The sequence below is a fragment of the Oncorhynchus nerka genome, linkage group LG15 (assembly GCF_034236695.1).
Source record: "Oncorhynchus nerka isolate Pitt River linkage group LG15, Oner_Uvic_2.0, whole genome shotgun sequence".
Lineage (NCBI taxonomy): Eukaryota > Metazoa > Chordata > Actinopteri > Salmoniformes > Salmonidae > Oncorhynchus > Oncorhynchus nerka.
In genome coordinates, this window is record NC_088410.1 from 95,381,270 (window position 1) to 95,398,769 (window position 17,500).

The window sequence follows — 17,500 nt, forward strand, 5'->3', positions numbered from 1 at the left end:
TCGACGGCGCCAGGCTCCCCATCATTACGCACACCTGTCACCATCATTCCGCGCATCAGCGCTCATTGGACTCACTTGGACTCCATCACTTTGTTGATTGCCCCTCTGCATCTGTCGGTTCCTTAGTTTGTTCCCCATGTCAGCATTATTAATGTCATTATTTTTCCCTTCCAGACGTTGTCTGTGTTCTGTTTCATGTCCGTTGTTGATTAAATGTTCACTTCCTGTACTTGCTTCTCGTCTCCCAGCGTCTGTCCTTACAATGGTGCTATAAAGCGGATATTCATCGCTACGGATGGAATAGAACCCTTTCTGTAGATATGGAGTTATCAGGGTATCCGTCTGGCCCGGGCCTTATACCATGCAGGTGGAAACGGCAATGTGGCTACTTACATTAGGTCCAAAAATCCTACAGTACCGGTCAAAAGTAGACACACCGACTCATTCCAGGGTTTTTCTTAAATGTTACTATTTTCTAGACTGTAGAATAATAGTGAAGACATCAAAACTATGAAATAACACATATGGAATCATGTAGTAACCAAAAAAAGTGTTAAAGAAAATCTAAATATATTTATTATTTAAGATTCTTCAAAGAAGCCACCCTTTGCCTTGACAGCTTTGCACTCTCTTGGCATTCTCTCAACCAGCTTCTCTTGGCATTCTCTCAACCAGCTTCTCTTGGCATTCTCTCAACCAGCTTCTCTTGGCATTCTCTCAACCAGCTTCTCTTGGCAAACCCTGGAATGAGTACAACATTCTCTAACATGAAGTTCCAAACCGGGACAGGATATACGTATTTGGCCATATTTCATGCAAAGTGTTGTTTTTTTTGTACACACAAACTGTAGCAGCCTACCACTCCCATGTCTAATATGCCTCCTGCGTAAAACTCATGAATCAAAATATTGTTCATTGTTATTGTTGTAATTGTTAATTGGTTTATTAATTGTTAATTAATATAACTAAGATATTTATAAGATTGCTTTAATGTTTTAGACATTCTGTCCTGGACTCTTGAAAAACAAGCAGTAGTCGTGGTTGGCTAACAGAGATCCTAAACAACAACAACATAACAGGATGCTTATTTTTATGTGTCACTGAGCAGTCAGAAGCCGCCTCACAAATGACACCCTATTCCCTATGTAGTGCACTACTTTTGACCAGGGCCCATAGGGCACTAGTAAAAAGTAGTGCACTATATAGGAAATAGGGTGCCATTTGGGATGTGTACAGGGAATCATCTCTGATACCATTTGGAACTGAGATCAGTCTCTGTCCATGTGAATCTCTGAAGTCTAAAATGACAGATAAGGGACCTTCCATTGGACAGAAGGACTCTGGCTGTACTTTGACCTTCTAAACTAAAACAACATTGACTACTGACATACTACTCATGCATGGCACGACTTTTACTGCACACTCCCTTAGTACTGTGCTAAACCCAGTACATACACTGTTTTTTTTGTTCAGTACTTTTAATGTATGTACAATAACAACATCCAGAAACGCACGTAAATTATTTTATCTTTGGTAATTATATTTATTTTCTACAGGATTGATCCCATACTCTGATGTGGCATTAGGCCCATGATTTAGTGACATTTTAAACTACAGATGTAGAATTTTAATTTGATCACCCTGTTGCAGGAGATCTTTCCTGCATTGCAGGACATGTAAAACTTTGAGATTTTAGACTTGATTGTTCCTGTAGACTTGATTGTATCAAACCCTACCCCCCAAAAATGGACAATTAATTATATTTATCATAATTCACATTTATCAAACTGGCTTAAATTAAGATTCTACACCTGTATTGAGCTGTTGACAGCTACTGCTCAGTGTCATCATGTCCTTTTGATTATAGACTGGATCTTTATTCCATGTTATATATGTATAGTACACAGCAAATGAATCACGTGCAAATTAAAAATGTCTACAGTAATGTCATGTCTATAGAGAGATTGGTTTTCCAATTATTTAGCACTGAACACTTAAATGAACACATTGTTTAACAATTTTTGATGGACACATACATTATACTGTATTTATTTTATTTTCTCACTTATAAATGTTGGTATATAAAACAAATCTATATCAGCATTTTGGCTAAACTTTATTTGTTTGAATTGATAATGATTACAGAGTGTAATCTAATGGCTCTATTCAATCTATATCTCGGAGATTCAACGTTACAGCGTGATTGACATCTGCAATCTGTTCAGCGATGCAGATTAAATAGAGCCCTACAATTAGTTATATGATACAATAAAGTGTCGATGTTAAAGAAGTGTCTGTTTTACTTTAAAAAACAACAACATCCTAATTAACTGTAAAAATTGCTCTTATTGCTCCACCAATAGTAGGCCTTAATACAGCAAGAACCACCAATAGCAGACCTTAATACAGTAAGAACCACCAATAGCAGGCCTTAATAGAGTAAGAACCACCAATAGCAGGCCTTAATACAGTAAGAACCACCAATAGCAGGGCTTAATACAGTAAGAACCACCAATAGCAGACCTTAATACAGTAAGAACCACCAATAGCAGACCTTAATACAGTAAGAACCACCAATAGCAGGCCTTAATACAATAAGAACCACCAATAGCAGGCCTTAATACAGTAAGAACCACCAATAGCAGGCCTTAATACAGTAAGAACCACCAATAGCAGGCTAAGAAGGTGTGGGTCCCAACTGGAATCCTGTTCCCTTCAAAGTATACTAATTTTGACCAGGACCCATGAGGCTCTGGTCAAATGTAGTGCACTACATAGGGCTCTGGGGTCCATAGGGCTCTGGGGTCCATAGGGCTCTGGGGTCCATAGGGCTCTGGGGTCCATAGGGCTCTGGGGTTCATAGGGCTTTGGGGTCTATAGGGCTCTGGTGAAATGTAGTGCACTACATAGGGCTCTGGGGTCCATAGGGCTCTGGTGTCTACAGGGCTCTGGTGTATATAGGGCTCTGGTGTCCATAGGGCTCTGGGGTCTATAGGGCTCTGGGGTCCATAGGGGTCTGGGGTCCATAGGGCTTTGGGGTCTATAGGGCTCTGGTCAAATGTAGTGCACTACAAGGGCTCTGGGGTCTATAGGGCTCTGGTCAAAGTAGTGCACTACATAGGGCTCTCGGGTCTATAGGGCTCTGGTCAAATGTAGTGCACTACATAGGGCTCTGGGGTCCATAGGGCTTTGGGGTCTATAGGGCTCTGGGGTCCATAGGGCTCTGGGGTCCATAGGGCTCTGGGGTCTATAGGGCTCTGGGGTCTATAGGGCTTTGGGGTCCATAGGGCTTTGGGGTCTATAGGGCTCTGGTGAAATGTAGTGCACTACATAGGGCTCTGGGGTCCATAGGGCTCTGGTGTCTACAGGGCTCTGGTGTCTATAGGGCTTTGGGGTCCATAGGGCTTTGGGGTCTATAGGGCTCTGGTCAAATGTAGTGCACTACATAGGGCTCTGGGGTCTATAGGGCTCTGGTCAAATGTAGTGCACTACATAGGGCTCTGGGGTCTATAGGGCTCTGGTCAAAAGTAGTGCACTACATAGGGCTCTGGGGTCCATAGGGCTCTGGTCAAAAGTAGTGCACTACATAGGGCTCTGGGGTCTATAGGGCTCTGGTCAAAAGTAGTGCACTACATAGGGCCTTGGGGTCTATAGGGCTCTGGTCAAAAGTAGTGCACTACATAGGGCTTTGGGGTCTATAGGGCTCTGGTCAAATGTAGTGCACTACATAGGGCTCTGGGGTCTATAGGGCTCTGGTCAAAAGTAGTGCACTACATAGGGCTCTGGGGTCTATAGGGCTCTGGTCAAAGTAGTGCACTACATAGGGCTCTCGGGTCTATAGGGCTCTGGTCAAATGTAGTGCACTACATAGGGCTCTGGGGTCCATAGGGCTTTGGGGTCTATAGGGCTCTGGGGTCCATAGGGCTCTGGGGTCTATAGGGCTCTGGGGTCTATAGGGCTTTGGGGTCCATAGGGCTTTGGGGTCTATAGGGCTCTGGTGAAATGTAGTGCACTACATAGGGCTCTGGGGTCCATAGGGCTCTGGTGTCTACAGGGCTCTGGTGTCTATAGGGCTTTGGGGTCCATAGGGCTTTGGGGTCTATAGGGCTCTGGTCAAATGTAGTGCACTACATAGGGCTCTGGGGTCTATAGGGCTCTGGTCAAATGTAGTGCACTACATAGGGCTCTGGGGTCTATAGGGCTCTGGTCAAAAGTAGTGCACTACATAGGGCTCTGGGGTCCATAGGGCTCTGGTCAAAAGTAGTGCACTACATAGGGCTCTGGGGTCTATAGGGCTCTGGTCAAAAGTAGTGCACTAAATAGGTTTCTGGGGTCTATAGGGCTCTAGTCAAATGTAGTGCACTACATAGGGCTCTGGGGTCCATAGGGCTCTGGTCAAAAGTAGTGCACTACATAGGGCTCTGGGGTCTATAGGGCTCTGGTCAAAAGTAGTGCACTACATAGGGCCTTGGGGTCTATAGGGCTCTGGTCAAAAGTAGTGCACTACATAGGGCTTTGGGGTCTATAGGGCTCTGGTCAAATGTAGTGCACTACATAGGGCTCTGGGGTCTATAGGGCTCTGGTCAAAAGTAGTGCACTACATAGGGCTCTGGGGTCTATAGGGCTCTGGTCAAAAGTAGTGCACTGTGCAGGGAATAGGGTGCCATTTTTGGACCCAACCAATATAGCTGTGACATTAGTGTTGCATCACGGACCTATAGTGTGGAGTCAGGTTGACTTGTATTACAACCCTAAAATAGACCATTCAGCTTATCAATTATTCACTAGACGTAGAGCTATGAGCCAAAAAAACTACCTAAATATTTCAAAACGTGACCGGGTTTTCACCAAAGTATTTCATAATAGCACTGTAGCCCGGTTTAGTCTTCCTCCCCACAGTTTTCCCCCCTCTTTACTGTAGGACCAGTGAACTGGACTCTGCTGAAGGACTGGCCTGATATCGTAGCCTGGTCCCAGATCTGCAGTGATTCAACCAACACCTCTGACTAGAACTGTCTGTCATGCCTTTGATGTACAGGGTCCATATCAGGACGGCCTCAGGATCACAACATTCACGATACAAATCTGGCACAGTATGTTAGTCCTGGGCTGATAGTCAGAGGAGTTGGCTAAAGATCCGGGACAATGGCTACTATTATTCAGTATAGTTCACACTTCAAATTCTTTGGACAACAGATGAAGAATAAGATGAAAACCCCTTTTTTGTTTTGACATTTCATGTGAATATTAAATGGTTCATCCAAATCTCCTCAGTGGAACGGTAGAATATTAACAGTAGAAACTCTTTATCTTGTACTTCTGTACTTTACATCAACAACAACAGTCTCTACATATCTCCAGAATGTTACTACCCTCTAACATTGACCATATTACATTTAACATACATGTTACCCCTGTTACCCCTGTTACCCATGTTACCCTGTTACCCATGTTACCCTGTTACCCATGTTACCCCTGTTACCCTGTTACCCATGTTACCCTGTTACCCCTGTTACCCTGTTACCCATGTTACCCATGTTACCCCTGTTACCCATGTTATCTGTTACCCCTGTTACCCCTGTTACCCCTGTTACCCATGTTACCCCTGTTACCCCTGTTACCCATGTTACCCCTGTTACCCTGTTACCCATGTTACCCATGTTACCCCTGTTACCCATGTTACCCCTGTTACCCTGTTACCCATGTTACCCATGTTACCCATGTTACCCCTGTTACCCATGTTAGCTCTGTTACCCTGTTACGCATGTTACCCATGTTACCCCTGTTACCCATGTTACCCTGTTACCCATGTTAGCCATGTTACCCATGTTACCCCTGTTACCCTGTTACCCATGTTACCCCTGTTACCCATGTTACCCTGTTACCCCTGTTACCCCTGTTACCCATGTTACCCCTGTTACCCTGTTACCCATGTTACCCATGTTACCCCTGTTACCCATGTTACCCATGTTAGCTCTGCTACCCATGTTAGCCATGTTAGCCATGTTACCCATGATTCCCATGTTACCCCTGTTACCCCTGTTACCCATGTTACCCATGTTACCTCTGTTACCCATGCTACCCATGTTACCCCTGTTACCCATGTTACCCTGGTACCCCTGCTGCCCATGTTACCCATGTTACCCCTGCTACCCATGTTACCCCTGCTACCCATGTTACCCCTGCTACCCATGTTACCCCTGCTACCCATGTTACCCATCTTACCCATGTTACCCATCTTACCCATGTTACCCTGCTCCCCCTGTTACCCCTGCTACCCATGTTACCCCTGCTACCCCTGTTACCCCTGCTACCCCTGTTACCCATGCTACCCCTGTTACCCCATGTTATGATGTTACCCCTGCTACCCATGTTACCCCTGCTACCCCTGTTATCCATGTTACCCCATGTTATGATGTTACCCCTGCTACCCCTGTTACCCCATGTTACCCCTGCTACCCCTGTTACCCCTGTTACCCATGTTAGCCCTGCTACCCCTGTTACCCCTGTTACCCCTGCTACCCATGTTACGATGTTAGCCCTGCTACCCCTGTTACCCCTGTTACCCCTGCTACCCATGTTACGATGTTACCCCTGCTACCCCTGGTACCCCTGTTACCCCTGCTACCCATGTTACGATGTTACCCCTGCTACCCCTGTTACCCCATGTTACGATGTTACCCCTGCTACCCATGTTAGCCCTGTTACCCCTGTTACCCATGTTACCCCTGATACCCCTGTTACCCCTGTTACCCCTGCTACCCCTGTTACCCCTGCTACCCATGTTACCCCTGTTACCCCTGTTACCCCTGATACCCATGTTACACATACAGTGCCTTGCGAAAGTATTCGGCCCCCTTGAACTTTGCCACCTTTTGCCACATTTCAGGCTTCAAACATAAAGATTTAAAACTGTATTTTTTTGTGAAGAATCAACAACAAGTGGGACACAATCATGAAGTGGAACGACATTTATTGGATATTTCAAACTTTTTTAACAAATCAAAAACTGAAAAATTGGGCGTGCAAAATTATTCAGCCCCTTTACTTTCATTGCAGCAAACTCTCTCCAGAAGTTCAGTAGCGTAAAAGCAACACAGCGCATCACCCTGAACACACATCCCCACTGTCAAACATGGTGGTGGCAGCATCATGGTTTGGGCCTGCTTTTCTTCAGCAGGGACAGGGAAGATGGTTAAAATTGATGGGAAGATGGATGGAGACAAATAAAGGACCATTCTGGAAGAAAACCTGATGGAGTCTGCAAAAGGCCTGAGACTGGGACGGAGATTTGTCTTCCAACAAGACAATGATCCAAAACATGTAGCAAAATCTACAATAGAATGGTTCAAAAATAAACATATCCAGGTGTTAGAATGGCCAAGTCAAAGTCCAGACCTGAATCCAATCGAGAATCTGTGGAAAGAACTGAAAACTGCTGTTCACAAATGCTCTCCATCCAACCTCACTGAGCTCGAGCTGTTTTGCAAGGAGGAATGGGAAAAAATGTCAGTCTCTCGATGTGCAAAACTGATAGAGACATACCCCAAGCGACTTACAGCTGTAATCGCAGCAAAAGGTGGCGCTACAAAGTATTAACTTAAGGGGGCTGAATAATTTGGCACGCCCAATTTTTCAGTTTTTGATTTGTTAAAAAAGTTTGAAATATCCAATAAATGTCGTTCCACTTCATGATTGTGTCCCACTTGTTGTTGATTCTTCACAAAAAAATAAAGTTTTATATCTTTGTTTGAAGCCTGAAATGTGGCAAAAGGTCGCAAATTTCAAGGGGACCGAATACTTTCGCAAGGCACTATATGTTCTTTGTTCAGTTTCTTCATCAATGTTTTTCCTAACTGGTTAAACAATGTGTTTTTGGGTGAAAACATAGTTGGTAATTAGCAAGTAACATGACCCGCATGTTTGTTTCAACCCTCATTAAATGACTATGGTTTCCATATGGTTTCCTTTGGCATCGTGCTACACGAGAGAGGGCCTCTCTGCTGTTGAGCACCATTACAACGTTAGAACAGTTCCTCTCCCCCAGTCGGCGGCTCCTTCGTCACGTTCTGATCCAAGATTCCTGAGAAGGGGAAAGCAATGGAATATACAAATATGATTGAACTACAGAGGACTGGAAGAAGAACCATGCCTACATCTTTTAAATTTCTCTACTACCTCTCCTCGGGGCTTTATGGAGGTGAAAGAGAAATACTGCCCGCATCCCAAATTGGACCCCATTTCCATATGTAGTGCACTACTTTTGACCAGGGCACATAAGGCCCTGATCAAAGATATTGCACTACATAGGTGATAGGGTGCTATTTCGGACTTACACATGGAATATTTATATAGGTTACATAGGTAATGCCCACCCCCGAGGTATAACAAGGTGAGGTTGTCCACCCCTGAGGTATAACAAGGTGAGGTTGCCCACCCCTGAGGTATAAGGTGAGGATGCCCACCACTGAGGTATAAAAAGGTGAGGATGCCCACCACTGAGGTATAAAAAGGTGAGGTTGTCCACCCCTAAGGTATAACAAGTTAAGGATGCCCACCCCTGAGGTAAAACAAGGTGAGGTTGCCCACCCCTGAGGTATAACAAGTTAAGGATGCCCACCCCTGAGGTAAAACAAGGTGAGGTTGCCCACCCCTGAGGTATAACAAGTTAAGGATGCCCACCCCTGAGGTAAAACAATGTAAGGTTGCCCACCCCTGAGGTATAACAAGTTAAGGATGCCCACCCCTGAGGTAAAACAAGGTAAGGTTGCCCACCCCTGAGGTATAAAAAGGTTGTCCACCCCTGAGGTAAAACAAGGTAAGGTTGCCCACCCCTGAGGTATAACAAGTTAAGGATGCCCACCCCTGAGGTAAAACAAGGTGAGGTTGCCCACCCCTGAGGTATAACAAGGTTGCCCACCCCTGAGGTATAAAAAGGTGAGGTTGTCCACCCCTGAGGTAAAACAAGGTAAGGTTGCCCACCCCTGAGGTATAACAAGGTGAGGTTGCCCACCCCTGAGGTATAACAAGGTGAGGTTGCCCACCCCTGAGGTAAAACAAGGTTGCCCACCCCTGAGGTAAAACAAGGTTGCCCACCCCTGAGGTATAACAAGGTATGGTTGCCCACCCCTGAGGTATAAGGTGAGGTTGCCCACCCCTGAGGTATAACAAGGTAAGAATGCCCACCCCTGATGTATAACAAGGTAAGAATGCCCACCCCTGAGGTATAACAAGGTAAGAATGCCCACCCCTGAGGTATAACAAGGTAAGAATGCCCACCCCTGAGGTATAAGAAGGTGTTAGTAGAAGTCTGTCACATTACCATTAGAGCCGCTCTCCTTCCATTTGAACTTGTTGTCTTCTGTGTGTCGTGTCCAGGTGGATCTGAAGGTGACCAGTTCTGAGGTGAAGTGAGCCAGGCTCCACTGTAGTCCTCTGGAACTCTCCTTCCACAGATTACTGCAAAAAGACAACAGCTGGTCGTCAGCAGACCTGGGTCCCGATGTTTCTTTTTGGGTTTTTTATCTTCTCCGAATAATTTTTCACTGTTTGATTGAGCCGACCTGAATTGTGCAGAATGGGCTCTTTGGGACTATTCTGTTGCTTCCATTGCACCAGGCAAACTTAATCAAGCACGAGTAAATATCATAAAGAAAACCAATACATGGGACATGTGGTCACCTATGCCGATTGCAGGGGTCTGGTGGGCCTGGGTTGTCTTCCACCAGGGGAATTACTATCTTCTCAGCCATGTCAGTCAGTAGGGAGAACGTAGGGTCTACTATGAAGTCTATGAAACCTACAAGAGACATAGAGTCTTATGAGGACAGTTTAGTACATTATATCAAACACATAAATATATATACATACACACCTGAATACTGGTCAATGGACCAGTATTCAGTAGTGAATGGATCAGTATTCAGTAGTGAATGGATCAGTATTCAGTAATGAATGGATCAGTATTCAGTAATGAATGGATCAGTATTCAGTAATGAATGGATCAGTATTCAGTAATGAATGGATCAGTATTCAGTAGTGAATGGATCAGTATTCAGTAGTGAATGGATAGTTATTCAGTAGTGAATGGATCAGTATTCAGTAATGAATGGATCAGTATTCAGTAGTGAATGGATCGTTATTCAGTAGTGAATGGATCAGTATTCAGTAGTGAATGGATCAGTATTCAGTAATGAATGGTTCAGTATTCAGTAATGAATGGATCAGTATTCAGTAATGAATGGATCGTTATTCAGTAGTGAATGGATAGTTATTCAGTAGTGAATGGATCAGTATTCAGTAATGAATGGATCAGTATTCAGTAGTGAATGGATCGTTATTCAGTAGTGAATGGATCAGTATTCAGTAGTGAATGGATCAGTATTCAGTAATGAATGGTTCAGTATTCAGTAATGAATGGATCAGTATTCAGTAATGAATGGATCAGTATTCAGTAGTGAATGGATCAGTATTCAGTAGTGAATGGATCGTTATTCAGTAGTGAATGGATCGTTATTCAGTAATGAATGGTTCAGTATTCAGTAATGAATGGATCAGTATTCAGTAATGAATGGATCGTTATTCAGTAGTGAATGGATCAGTATTCAGTAATGAATGGATCAGTATTCAGTAGTGAATGGATCGTTATTCAGTAGTGAATGGATCAGTATTCAGTAGTGAATGGATCAGTATTCAGTAATGAATGGTTCAGTATTCAGTAGTGAATGGATCAGTATTCAGTAATGAATGGATCAGTATTCAGTAGTGAATGGATCAGTATTCAGTAATGAATGGATCAGTGTTCAGTAATGAATGGATGAGTATTCAGTAGTGAATGGATCAGTATTCAGTAGTGAATGGATCAGTATTCAGTAATGAATGGATCAGTATTCAGTAGTGAATTGATCAGTATTCAGTAATGAATGGATCAGTATTCAGTAGTGAATGGATCAGTATTCAGTAATGAATGGATCAGTATTCAGTAATGAATGGATCAGTATTCAGTAATGAATGGATCAGTATTCAGTAATGAATGGACCAGTATTCAGTAGTGAATGGATCAGTATTCAGTAGTGAATGGATCGTTATTCAGTAGTGAATGGATCAGTATTCAGTAATGAATGGATGAGTATTCAGTAATGAATGGATCCGTATTCAGTAATGAATGGATGAGTATTCAGTAATGAATGGATCCGTATTCAGTAATGAATGGATTCAGTAGTGAATGGATCCGTATTCAGTAATGAATGAATGTGTAAGTGAATGATTTACTGGATTGTAAAGGTATTTTCAATGACCTATCTGCGACTCTGCGACTAGGGTGCTGTTCCGATCACACAGTGGAGAGAAAGGAAGACCTAGTTCTGCCTCTCTGTCACCCTCAGGAAGACAGAAAGAGAGAGAACACATTTCAATGGGCTTTCTAAGACACTCAACAACGAGCAAGATAATCCAAGAATAGTCATAAAATGAAACCGAACCGTCACAGTACACGAGACGACCCAGGACTGTCACAGTACACAAGACGACCCAGGTCTGTCACAGTACACAAGACGACCCAGGACTGTCACAGTACACAAGACGACCCAGGTCTGTCACAGTACACGAGACGACCCAGCACTGTCACAGTACATGAGACTACCCAGGTCTATCACAGTACACGAGACGACCCAGGTCTGTCACAGTACACGAGACGACCCAGGACTGTGACAGTACACAAGACGACCCAGGTCTGTCACAGTACACGAGACGACCCAGGACTGTCACAGTACATGAGACTACCTAGGTCTATCACAGTACACGAGACGACCCAGGACTGTCACAGTACACAAGACGACCCAGGACTGTCACAGTACATGAGACTACCCAGGTCTATCACAGTACACGAGACGACCCAGGACTGTCACAGTACACAAGACGACCCAGGTCTGTCACAGTACACGAGACGACCCAGGACTGTCACAGTACATGAGACTACCCAGGTCTATCACAGTACACGAGACGACCCAGGACTGTCACAGTACACAAGACGACCCAGGTCTGTCACAGTACACGAGACGACCCAGGACTGTCACAGTACATGAGACTACCCAGGACTGTCACAGTACACAAGACGACCCAGGTCTGTCACAGTACACGAGACGACCCAGGACTGTCACAGTACACGAGACGACCCAGGTCTGTCACAGTACATGAGACTACCCAGGTCTATCACAGTACATGAAACTACCCAGGTCTATCACAGTACCCAGTCAGGAAAATCCTGTCCCTAGTTGTAAAGTTCAACCAGTGGTCCTACCTGTCTGAAGAACTCTTCATGGAGGGCTTTGGTCCAGCGAGAGTGCAGACCCCAGGGCTTGGAGGGGTGGCTGATGTCTGCAGTGTGCAGTAGTAGGGACAGGGCTTTGGGTTTGTCTATGCTGTTAGTCACAGGAAACAAACAGTGAAGAGTTATTGCTGGGTTTTGGAGGAGAACCAAACTCTTGGACTTTCATGTAAATCATTGGAGTTACTGGGCGAGTTACACACACTCATTCAATTCAGTTGACATGAAGTGCTCTTCAAAATACAAAAACAGGAATAACATCCATCATTATATCTAAAAACAATGGTCTAACAGTATCATATTCCTTACATTCGTCTCTAGCATACTCAGTTCTGTCATAATAATCTCCATCTTTGATCATGTGACCTGGGAGAAACGGCACCTACCCTTCGTGCTGCTGCAGACACCCCTTAATGGCTTTGACCTGGACGAGGTGAGACGACATGTCTGTAGCCAACACCATCTCTATCACCAGCGCTCGCAGCTCCCTGTCATACACACACGCACACACACACACACACGCACACACACACACACACACACACACACACACACACACACACACACACACACACACACACACACACGCGCAGCAACACACACACACACACACACACACGCACACACACACGCGCACCATCACACACACACGCACACACACAAGCACGCACACACATGCACACACACACAACCACACATACAGACATGCACACAAACACACACACACACCCACGCACGCATGCACCCACACGCACCAACACACACACACAGACATGCACACATGCGCACCAACACACACACACACATGCACAGGATTCAGAGAGGGGGGCAGTGCGGGAGGGGGAGAGGAGCGAGCACAGCGGAATGGGCTGTCATTTGGGACGCAGAGTCATTCTGCAATTTCAATCCTAAAGATAATCCCATGGGTTGTAACCTTTTCAGACTGTCCTGATGGGCTGCCTTGTTCCCATGGTAACCTGGATTTGTGCTGCTCAGAGCAGAGCTGTTGTTCCATTTGCTTCTGTCTGTCGATGTCTTTCTCTCGGTCTTTCTCTCTGTATGTCTATCTATCTATCTATCTATCTATCTATCTATCTATCTATCTATCTGTCTGTCTGTCTGTCTGTCTGTCTGTCTGTCTGTCTGTCTGTCTGTCTGTCTGTCTGTCTGTCTGTCTGTCTGTCTGTCTGTCTGTCTGTCTGTCTGTCTGTCTGTCTGTCTGTCCGTCCGTCTGCCTGTCGTCCATCCGTCTGTCCATCCGTCCCTCCGTCCGTCTGTCTGTCTGTCTGCCTGTCTGTCCGTCTGTCCGTCTGTCTGTCTGTCTGTCTGTCTGTCTGCCTGCCTTTTTGCTGGGCAGTTCAGAAGTCAAGGAGGCATGTACTGAGTCATGTACTGTGCTGAGGCATGTACTGAGTCATGTACTGTGCTGAGGCATGTACTGAGGCATGTACTGTACTGAGTCATGTACTGAGTCATGTACTGTGCTGAGGCATGTACTGAGGCATGTACTGTGCTGAGGCATGTACTGAGGCATGTACTGTACTGAGTCATGTACTGAGTCATGTACTGTGCTGAGGCATGTACTGAGGCATGTACTGTACTGAGTCATGTACTGAGTCATGTACTGTGCTGAGGCATGTACTGAGGCATGTACTGTGCTGAGGCATGTATTGAGGCATGTACTGTGCTGAGGCATGTACTGAGGCATGTACTGTGCTGAGGCATGTACTGAGGCATGTACTGAGGCATGTACTGTGCTGAGGCATGTACTGAGGCATGTACTGAGGCATGTACTGTGCTGAGGCATGTACTGAGTCATGTACTGAGGCATGTACAGTGCTGAGGCATGTACTGAGTCATGTACCGTGCTGAGTCATGTACTGAGTCATGTACTGTACTGAATCATGTACTGTACTGAGTCATGTACTGAGTCATGTACTGAGTCATGTACTGTACTGAGTCATGTACTGTACTGAGGCATGAACTGAGTCATGTACTGTACTGAGTCATGTACTGAGTCATGTACTGTACTGAGTCATGTACTGAGTCATGTACTGTACTGAGTCATGTACTGAGTCATGTACTGTACTGAGTCATGTACTGTACTGAGTCATGTACTGAGTCATGTACTGAGTCATGTACTGTACTGAGTCATGTACTGAGTCATGTACTGAGTCATGTACTGTACTGAGTCATGTACTGAGTCATGTACTGAGTCATGTACTGAGTCATGTACTGTACGTCTGACCAACACAGTGCTGTAACAGGCTATTATACATTTTTTAAAGATGATTGATTGACAAATCTGTGTTAAAAGGTGGATACAAAAACATCAAATGATACTGTGTGAGAGGTGGTACATTAGATAAGTTAGAGGGTAGTACGCTAGTCATGTAAAATATACAGATGTAGGATTTTAATTTGATCACTCTTATGTTGCTGAGAATGTTCCTGCGCTTCAGGAAATGCAAGCTGGAGGGCGGAGTGTCTACGGGTTTTCGCTCCACCCTTGTACTTAATTGATGATTTAAGGTCACTAATTAGTAAGGAACTCCCTTCACCTGGTTTTCTAGGTTTTAATTGAAATTTAAAAACTAAAACTCCAAGACGCTCAGCCCTCTGTGGAATGAGTTTGACATCACTGTTGTAGTGTATTCAAGGTCTAAAAGATGTCTAAGGTTTTTAATTTCCACTTTAAAATGTCAGACTTGATTTGCCATAACAAAACATTTATCAACCCTTTTAAAACATTTCCATTAATTATAATCCACATAATAATTATAATTTCCTGTTGCTGCAGGATTATTTTCCTGCTGTAGTAAAACAGACTCAAATTAAGATCTAACATCTGTATCATTCTTACATCCACTCTTCCCTGGAGAGGTTCATGAAGATGTTGGACTGGTCGTCTTGGAGAAGACGGAACGCAGCACTGATGTGATGGCTCTCCTGGACTGACCGGTCGTTGTAGATCATAGCAAAGTCTGACCTACAGTACAAAAAAACACACAGATGGAAAACATTCATGAAGTACTGGTTTGATATCCTGGTCCTAGCCTTGTCCAGGTCTTGTCCTGGTCTTGTCCTAGCCTGGTCCTGGTCTTGTCCTGTCCTGGTCCTAGCTTGGCCCTGGCATGGTCCTAGCATGGTCCTGGTCTGTCCTAGCCCGGCCCTGGTCTTGTCCTGTCCTGGTCCTAGCTTGGTCCTGGTCTTGTCCTGGCCTGGTCCTAGCCTGGTCCTGGTCTGTCCTAGCCTGGTCCTGGTCTTGTCCTAGCCTGGTCCTAGCCTGGTCCTGGTCTTATCCTGGTCTTGTCCTGTCCTGGTCCTAGCCTGGTCATGGCCTGGTCCTAGGCTGGTCTTGACCAGCCTGGTCTTGTCCTAGTCTGGTCCTAGCCTGGTCTTGTCCTAGCCTGGTCCAGATCGTGTCCTAGCCTGGTCCTAGCTTGGTCCTGGTCTTGTCCTAGCCTGGTCCAGATCGTGTCCTAGCCTGGTCCTAGCTTGGTCCTGGTCTTGTCCTAGCCTGGTCTTAGCTTGGTCCTGGTCTTGTCCTGGTCTTGTCCTAGCCTGGTCCTAGCTTGGTCTTATCCTGGTCCTGGTCTGTCCTAGCCCTGTCCTAGCCTGGTCCTAGCACATTGTGCTTTGTATGTGCTTTGGATAAATCATCTGTCTGCTGTTGTCATGCCTTTAACCCTAAACCTACAGACCTGGGACCAGGTGATAGTTTGTCCTGTGTCTGTCTAACAGAAACATGTTGAGCATGACAATGACAGTGGGAGGATGTGGCTTAAGCACATACGAGCCAGGCTAATAGTTAGGGACATGCAGCATCACTGGGTGTAGTAACAGTATAGTAATAAAGTGGTGTTCATGATTATTTATTTTTTTACCTTTATTTAACTAGGCAAGTCAGTTAAGAACAAATTCTTATTTTCAATGACGGCCTAGGAACAGTGGGTTAAATGCCTGTTCAGGGGGCAGAACGACAGATTTGTACCTTGTCAGCTCAGGGATTTGAACTTGCAGCCTTCCGGTTACTAGTCCAACGCTCTAACCACTAGGCTACCCTGCCGCCCCGCCACTCTAACCACTAGGCTACCCTGCCGCCCTCCACTCTAACCACTAGGCTACCCTGCCGCCCTCCACTCTAACCACTAGGCTACCCTGCCGCCCCTCCACTCTAACCACTAGGCTACCCTGCCGCCCCTCCACTCTAACCACAGGCTGCCCTGCCGCCCCCTCCACTCTAACCACTAGGCTACCCTGCCGCCCCTCCACTCTAACCACCAGGCTACCCTGCCGCCCCTCCACTCTAACCACCAGGCTACCCTGCCGCCCTCCTCCTAACCACTAGGCTACCCTGCCGCCCCTCCACTCTAACCACTAGGCTACCCTGCCGCCTCCACTCTAACCACTAGGCTACCCTGGCTAACCCTGCCGCCCCTACACTCTAACCACTAGGCTACCCTGCCGCCCCTCCACTCTAACCACCAGGCTACCTCCCTGCCGCCCCTCCACTCTAACCACTAGGCTACCCTGCCGCCCCTCCACTCTAACCACCAGGCTACCCTGCCGCCCCTCCACTCTAACCACCAGGCTACCCTGCCGCCCCTCCACTCTAACCACTAGGCTACCCTGCCGCCCTCCACTCTAACCACTAGGCTACCCTGCCGCCCCTCCACTCTAACCACTAGGCTACCCTGCCGCCCCTCCACTCTAACCACTAGGCTACCCTGCCGCCCTCCACTCTAACCACTAGGCTACCCTGCCGCCCCTCCACTCTAACCACTAGGCTACCCTGCCGCCCTCCACTCTAACCACTAGGCTAACCTGTCGCCCCTCCACTCTAACCACTAGGCTACCCTGCCGCCCCTCCACTCTAACCACTAGGCTACCCTGCCGCCCCTCCACTCTAACCACTAGGCTACCCTGCCGCCCCTCCACTCTAACCACTAGGCTACCCTGCCGCCCCTCCACTCTAACCACTAGGCCGCCTCCACTCTAACCACTAGGCTACCCTGCCGCCCTCCACTCTAACCACTAGGCTACCCTGCCGCCCCTCCACTCTAACCACTCTAACCACTAGGCTCCACTCCCTGCTACCCGCCCCTCCACTCTAACCACTAGGCTAACCTGTCGCCCTCCACTCTAACCACTAGGCTACCCTGCCGCCCCTCC

The 17,500-nt window shown here is 46.2% G+C and overlaps 3 protein-coding genes across 3 annotated transcripts in view; 2 read left to right on the top strand and 1 right to left on the bottom strand.

The window, feature by feature from the left end:
- Nucleotides 1-2,103, top strand: part of LOC135560285 (protein phosphatase 1 regulatory subunit 1A-like) — a 41,871-nt gene extending 39,768 nt beyond the window's left edge. The window contains exon 8 of the mRNA XM_065002146.1: nucleotides 1-2,103. This exon is cut by the window's left edge and continues 1,200 nt beyond it. The gene's annotated coding sequence lies outside the window, so the exon portion shown is untranslated.
- Nucleotides 1-17,500, top strand: part of LOC135559854 (dual specificity calcium/calmodulin-dependent 3',5'-cyclic nucleotide phosphodiesterase 1B-like) — a 189,621-nt gene that overhangs the window by 121,642 nt on the left and 50,479 nt on the right. The gene's annotated exons all lie outside the window — the stretch shown is intronic.
- Nucleotides 7,027-17,500, bottom strand: part of LOC115125509 (dual specificity calcium/calmodulin-dependent 3',5'-cyclic nucleotide phosphodiesterase 1B-like) — a 26,242-nt gene continuing 15,768 nt past the window's right edge. Inside the window, exons 7-13 of the mRNA XM_029655023.2 lie at nucleotides 15,189-15,314; nucleotides 12,712-12,813; nucleotides 12,299-12,419; nucleotides 11,298-11,379; nucleotides 9,682-9,799; nucleotides 9,323-9,459; nucleotides 7,027-8,083 (exon numbers count right to left, since the gene is read on the bottom strand). Coding sequence (XP_029510883.2) covers nucleotides 8,025-8,083; nucleotides 9,323-9,459; nucleotides 9,682-9,799; nucleotides 11,298-11,379; nucleotides 12,299-12,419; nucleotides 12,712-12,813; nucleotides 15,189-15,314 — 745 coding nt within the window. The 3' untranslated portion in view covers nucleotides 7,027-8,024. The remainder of the gene's footprint in view (nucleotides 8,084-9,322; nucleotides 9,460-9,681; nucleotides 9,800-11,297; nucleotides 11,380-12,298; nucleotides 12,420-12,711; nucleotides 12,814-15,188; nucleotides 15,315-17,500) is intronic.